Genomic DNA, 7,280 nt, shown 5'->3' on the forward strand with positions numbered 1-7,280 from the left:
TTTAATTTTTACACTACAGTCCTGATTGTAATGTTTTTTAGAACAATGCTTTATAACATACAGTACAAATACATACTTTTCGTAATATTACTTGCATTTGATTGGTGTCTGTCCAAAATACTAGCAGACTGAATTTAAAGTGTGAATTAATGATGAAATAATTATTTGAATTACATTTGCACTTACATTCTTACATTTACATCTACACTTGCTTGGCTTATATATAATACCAGGTTTTCCGAACAAACAGCATTTTAGCCTGCAGTGAAGGAAGAAAATCTCAATCACACTTTTCAAGATCAATCATTTTGTTCTACCTTTCAATTTCTGCTGTGTACTGCAGTCAAGAATGTCTTTGTCCAACTCCAACTCAGGTCATTTGCAGACAGTCTGAACTAAAACACGTGGACGGCTGGAATGTTCCCTCTGACCTTAAGGGTCTTATCAAAATTGTCCCCAGTTCTTATTCACTCCTTTTCCGTCAGCCTTACTTGGCCTTCCTGTGCCAGGATTTGGCACAGTGAGGGTTTAATAGGAGGCGAGTGTGACGTTAAAGAACCTCTCCACATAGGAAGCAAGGGCAGATACTGGAACACTGAGCTCATTGTCAAGAGCTTTTCAGTATTGTGGTTTGTCCAGGAAAAGACTGTACCTGTCAAAGGTCCTATTGGTCTGAAAACAGAAGCTTAACCTTGAAAATGTTGTCTTAAGAAATAAACTGGGGTGCAAGCAGCGGTGAAAGAGCGAAAGTTAAGAGTCCGACGGTATAGTATATCTTATTAAAATGTCCTTAAAGCTAGAATTTGCCTAAACACGAAGCAAGCTAACAGACAAGCTCTGGCCTACATAATGATTTATTTAGTCTGATTGGAATGCACATACAGGCACAAAAATCCCATACATGCTTATCAGGACGATACACATCCTTTTGAAGAAAGATTAATGACATTGACTTGTCTGGAAGGATCAGCAGTGAGTAACTGGTCTTCCTCGCCACCAAGAGCCTCCTACAATAGGAATAAAAACCGAGAAGCAATCGACTCGTTTAACTCAAATTCACATGGAATAATGACCACTATTCTGAATATGTATTAGGAATGTTTATCCGAAAAGGCAGGCATAAAGAGTTTTGGCTTAGCCTGCTCAGCTGAGAGCCAACCACCAGACCACAGGACAAGGATGTCAGGACCCTGTGGTTTTTATAGCATTCTGGGATGAGGCATCATGGAGTCAGAGCAACAGGAATGATGGCTAATTTGGTTGTCATTTCTCCTCCTGAACTTTCATTACCTACCCCATTCTTCTGAACACCATGGACTATTATATTAGTAAAAGAAGAGATACACAATATTTGACTTATTTATGTTTTATTACGGTACTTGTGTTGACTACTGGCTTCATAATTTAAAACAGATACATATAATGTTCTCCAAAACAAATGACCGATAAAAAAGTGATATAACCTACCAAAGAAGACAAAACGTACTGTTCATAGAAAAATATGTTGTGTGATAAATCAAGAAAAATATCAGTGGAAACTGAAAAAATTAAAGTTTAGTAAATGAGCTAAAATGTATTCTTTTAAAAAAACTTCAGTTCCGACCAGCATATTTATAACTATTCGATAAGATGGACACTTTTAGTAGCACAAAAACAAATTACTATTTACAAACATAATCCAAACAGATTCAGGGATATGTTACAGTGCAGATTAAAAGCAGTTGCAGTGAAAAAAAACATAAGGGCATTTTTCCTACTCAGTTCTAGAAGAAAGCTAAATCATAAAACTGATTAATTTATTGATTGCAGCCACCAAAAGATTATTTTCCTGATAATCTTCAGAATGAATAAAGAATTTTCAGTATCTGGTGATACCTTAAGGCTATATATTGATTCTGATAAGGCTATATTACCAGTTAGAATCCTATTCTGTTATGTAAAATAGATGTGTATGTGTGAACGCATGCACACACACACTCACACACACACACAGACATCACACACACTCTACATTTATGATGCACACACATACACCTATAGAAGGAGGAGAAAGGAATAACAACAATATGCACGCACAGAAAGAGACAGGACACTCTTGTTTCATAAATAGTTGCGGAATGGGAACAAATTACATTTCAACAGTATTTTACACAGAGTGTAATCTAAAGTTATCCAGTCCTTGGAGGAAACCTTCACTGTCCAACACATGAAGAATCCGAAGAGCTGCCAGTGTTGCCCTTCTTGAAGGATTCTGCATGAAGAAAAGGCCATGTCTTGGTCTCTCGGTTAATCAGTCAACCTTCAGCTTTCCCAGATGTCTCTATCGGCAAGCGCAGGTCTCCACCGACATGTTGGGGTAAATCTTTAACACCACGTTTTTGTTCTCGTCCAAGAAAAGGACACTGAGCGAGTTCATTTTGTCAGGCACACAGCAGGGCTCTGGGATTCCTGCAATAATTCCCACTGCTTTCACAATGCTTTGAATGGTTGCGTGATTGGAGGGGCGAACGACCTGAAAGAAAGAGAATCACTGAAGTTATGAAGCACATATCCTGCATCTTAACCGTCGCACATATTCACTGGCCTGTGCTCCACTGCTTTCGTTTGGTTAACTCTTCATTCCTGAAATAAAGACAGATGCCCAGGGGGCTCACCCCAAAGACAAACCCGCCAGCATTACCGGACATTAAATCAGTATAACCCAGAATGTTTTTGAAAAAATTGAAGAAATTAACCACAGAAAAAAAATTGTTTTGGATAACAGCCTCCAGAATTATAACTGTCACGTCAATATATTTTGTCTTGAAGAGTACGTTTAGTAGATGTAGTCATTCAGATTATACTGAAAAAATCCTTTTTTTTCTCCCCCGATATCTTTCCTATGCTTTCAAATAAATCCACTAGTGTTTTACTGCCTGCGAGCGATATTTATTACTCAATGTCAATAAGATGCGTTTCAGAAATTAGCGATCACTGGGAAAAGAAAAAAAAATACCTTTCTGAACTTATTTAGTCTTATTTAAAATAAACTTTACAATAAAACATGAACAAAACAGAATAAGGTAGGGAATAATTATTTGAAATAGTCATCTGTGATAGGGCATCTTGAACAGTGTTATTTTAGTGTGACGTATAAAGTACCATTAAAAGATTGATTATATATCAACTTTGGATGTGTGCGTGTGACTTTACACGGATGTTTTTTAGTAGCAGAAGGCATCCTGACCTTAGGCATTGGGAATTCGCAGGCTCCTGCACAGTAGTAGGCATCAAATGATTTGGGGGACAAGATCCACTCACTCCAGCCGATGTCCGCAAAGTCCACCTTCAGGTACCTCCTGGAGCAGATCCGAGGCTCGTTCCCCTGCCTCCGCCGCGCTTTCTTCATGGTTTTTTCATCAAAGCTGAGCACCTGGGACTTGGCCGACCCCTCGCTGTTCTCCTGTGCTTTTCTCCGACGGTCCTTCTTCGGCGGTTTGGGCTTCAGGGCGAGGTAAGCGCTCTCCCACAGCCCGTGCTTCTGGAAGGTGTGGTACTCTACCTCGGGGAGCTCGTTGTTTCGAATGGGGTCCGGGAAGTCCGCGTCCCTCTTGACGCGGGCGTCAGGAGAAGCGTTGGGGGACCGCGTGGCCTCTTCGGCGGCGGAGGACGGGTCGTACCTCTGCAGGCTCACAGCCACGCTGTTGGGCTCAGATATCGCCAAGTCGTTGGCGTACACCAGCATGTACGGGAGGTCGGAAGGCGAAACGCGGTCCTGGTACTTCTGGGATTTCTGACCGAAATCAAACTCGGCGGTTATGACGAGCTCGCCCGTTTTCGTGGCGCCCTTGATCAGTGGCGTGATATCCTTCAGCTGCCAGGCTCCCCGCCTGCTCGGATAGAAAGCGACGCTCCCCAGCGGCGCCCCCAGGGCTCCGTCGGAAGGGGCGCTTCTGAAGACGATGTTCACGGAAGGAAGCGGGTGGAGCTGCTGGAGGCGGCAGGAGGAGGTCTTGACACGCTTGCAGGCCCAGGACCTCTGCCGTGGGCGCTTGTCGAAGAAGAAGTGAAACGTTGTCGCGAGTATGACTTCCGATTCCTGAAGAGAGGAGAGATTGAAGTGGTACAGAACCCTCTGCTCTGTCAGTGCTGATAAATAAATACAGAAAGGAAAGAGGGATTCACAGATAAATCATGCAAATATATTCTTACCCAACGTCTTTGATTCACACAACAGAGTTACTGTTCCTTATAAAGTATTTCTGAGGATGATGGAGGACAGATACTCTTTACATCCAATCCCATCTGAACCATATGGAAACACTTATTTAAATAGCCCCTGGGGATTTTAGTGAGTTACTAATAACTTAAAAGTCTGACTGCATTAATTGCTTCTACAGTATAGGGGCACGAGTGATTATATGTACTGTAGTTTTTAGACTGTTGTGTAAACACAGTACTGGTAAATAACATTTATTATTGCACGTGTTAGATATTTGTAGTAGTGCTTTCATATATATTGCAAATGTTGATTCTAGTTTTTCTACTACCCTATTTCTGAGATACGTGCGCAGTTTCAGGATGGAAATCTGTGCTTGAGATGGAGGTTGGGATGAGATGCGACACAATTCAGGAGGGATAGCTGGTCAGTCACGAGCGTCAGAGGACCGTCAGCGCTGTTACTGTCACTGTGACCCTTCAGCCTGTCACAGCTGCAATGCGACCCTGTACTGAACTGCTACCGTACTGCCTATGGTATGGTTCAAAACTACACCTCAGCAGAGCACGCTTATGTGCACAAGCCAATCACATAGCTTATTTAAGCAGTATCAAATTACTTATGAAGGATTGCAAGCAAGCAAGAAATGTGGGACTGTTTGATTAAGCGGTATCTGCAGACAGGGGGAGAAGGAGAAAGATAGCAAAAAGTTCAAAATATCCTAACGACAGCCTCAAATATTACATTGTTATATCAAATACTCCCTCCAGATGGCGCAGGGCAAATTCAATCAGATTTGACTAGATACCTCAAGGTCGCAGCTCATGAACTGATCACCCCTTGGATAATATATCGATGCTCTTCTTGTGATAATGTAGATTTGCCGTGTTTTCTTTGAGTTGCCTTAACAGCACCACAGTCATATCGGTCTGTCTGTCTGTCTGCCAGTACACATTAAGAACATTTAACATTTTCCTTTATTTAAATGATCTGTTTAAATGATGATCTTTGCACAATCAACAGCAAATACAAGAACACCCTTTAACTTTGCAAGCATACAAGTGCTTTCACTGATTTCGACCAATTTATAATAAAAAGAAAAGCAAAAGTCGGTTGTATTATCTAAGCGGTGTGTGTTTGTGTGTGTTTCGCGTTATTATTGATACAGTTTAGAGCCGCCTGCAACTGCTCTGCCGGATACACTGACATTAAAGCTCTGAAGTGCTCGTAAGAAACAGCTTACCTGGGCTCGCCTTGAAGCTCCGCACCGTATTCCCGTCCCGAGGCCGGGTGGCTTCTCTGTTGTATTTTTCGTACAGTCTGAACATGTGAAGAGCGACCATATCCTGAGCGGAGCTGTCCAGCGCTGCAGTGTCAGACGGGCGCTCTGCCGGAGCGGCGAAGACGCTGCTGTCCTGGACGGAGTCCGGCGTGACTCCAGCATCCGCGACTCCCAGGTTCGAGTATCCCAGCAAGAGAACCACACGCGAGAGCAAAGCGACGTTTAGTCCCATAGCGCTGCTGTAGTTGTATCGCGATTGCTTTAATTCCGCTTTCCTTCTTCGTCAAGTGTGTTTTGTGAAAACGAAACAAACGGCTGTGCAGATGAGTATGTTTATGACTGATGAAGAGTTGTGGAAACAAGTCACTTTGCGAAGGTGAGGCTGTCTCTTGTTCACGCCTCCCTCTGCGATATGCTCGATCTGAGGAGTCAAGTCAAAGAAAACTCTTTGAGAAATAGAGAACACATCTCCTGCGGACTCGGTATTGCCCGGGCAGTCACAGTTTCTTCTTACCGCCAGAAGCCAAGTGGTAATCTTAGGCAATAAGACACGCTGACGTCTACGGCTACTAACCAACGGGATCCAGCGCTACAGCACACCGTTTCCACAAGCCTCGAGAAAACACGCCATCTGATGCTACAAGTTGTCAACGTGGGAGACTCCGAGTCGGAGTTACTGTACCTATTAAGACTAACCAGCCATGAGCACCATTTTTACTGTGGCTCTGTAACCGATAGTAGCAGTTAGAATGAGCAACGACAATGAATAATTGTAGCCAACTGTCAATTGCTATAAAAATGTAAGAGAAGAACAAAGACCACTGTATTGTTACAAGAGAACAAAAAAAAAACTGCAGGACATCAGATAGAATTTGACAGAATACGTGCCTTTAGGTTTTCACAAAATACTTTGATTTGCGTCCCGCTTAAAATAGATCAGTCCTCATAGTATGAGTCTTCCTGCTCCTCATCAAATCTGTCGGTTTTTTTTTTGACTGAGAAAGTGATGAGCCCTTTGCGTTTTGTAAACGGATGTTCAGGTTGTCTTAGATGAAACATAAATCGGAGCTGGGACATTTTAATAAAGGTATTCACGCGGATACAATAGCTACTGTGAATTATTTACTGTAACTCACTTCCCTTAACCACAGAAATATGTATTGAGCAGAGCCACAAGAGCTCCTTATTAAAATAAGTGATCCGAAAAACCATTTTCAAAACAGGACAGTCATGTTTAACATCGAAAAAAACTGAAAGACAAGTTATTGGCTAAAAAAAAACCCAAAACCGTCGATTTGAGATAACATACTTTGATAATAGACTTTTGTCAGATTCAAAAGAAAGTATACGTTCACTAGCTGATGTTGAAATGTCCGACGTGTATTAAGACCATTTCAGACATGTGCCTACAGAGGAACAGAGTAATATAAAGAGCCTCTTAGAGGTGGAGTAGACGCAGCTGTGTGATTTCTGGGTATACTAAGGTCGGGCGGCGAAATTTACATGTACTCATTAGTTAGGTTTCTTTAATTAGGGCAGCACGGTTAATAAAGCTGTAACATTTTAAAGGCGTATTAAACCTTGCAGTCTAGCCCCATATTAGAAGTAAAAAATCATAGTTCAAATGAACACGAACACACTAAGACATTTAGTACTGTATGTTTTAAGGTCTCGAAGGTGCATGTCTTGTCACGTCGATTCTATTGATCTGTGCCTATTTTTCCTCAGTACTTGTACCGATAAGAATTAAACCTAAAGCAACATTACTGGCGCACTCATGTCGGGTATCAAGAATCCAAG

At 42.0% G+C, this 7,280-nt stretch overlaps 1 protein-coding gene across 1 annotated transcript; it reads right to left on the reverse strand.

Annotated features, from left to right (window-relative positions):
* Positions 1-1,353: 1,353 nt before the first annotated feature.
* Positions 1,354-5,995, reverse strand: gdf10a (growth differentiation factor 10a). Its single transcript, XM_088916408.1, has 3 exons — positions 5,442-5,995; positions 3,227-4,128; positions 1,354-2,512 (listed from the first exon to the last, which is right to left on the reverse strand). Exons 1-3 carry the CDS (start codon positions 5,710-5,712, stop codon positions 2,321-2,323), a joined length of 1,365 nt encoding a protein of 454 aa, XP_088772534.1. The 5' UTR covers positions 5,713-5,995; the 3' UTR covers positions 1,354-2,320.
* Positions 5,996-7,280: the final 1,285 nt, after the last annotated feature.

Source organism: Atractosteus spatula, chromosome 5 (assembly GCF_055471065.1).
Source record: "Atractosteus spatula isolate fAtrSpa1 chromosome 5, fAtrSpa1.hap1, whole genome shotgun sequence".
NCBI lineage: Eukaryota > Metazoa > Chordata > Actinopteri > Semionotiformes > Lepisosteidae > Atractosteus > Atractosteus spatula.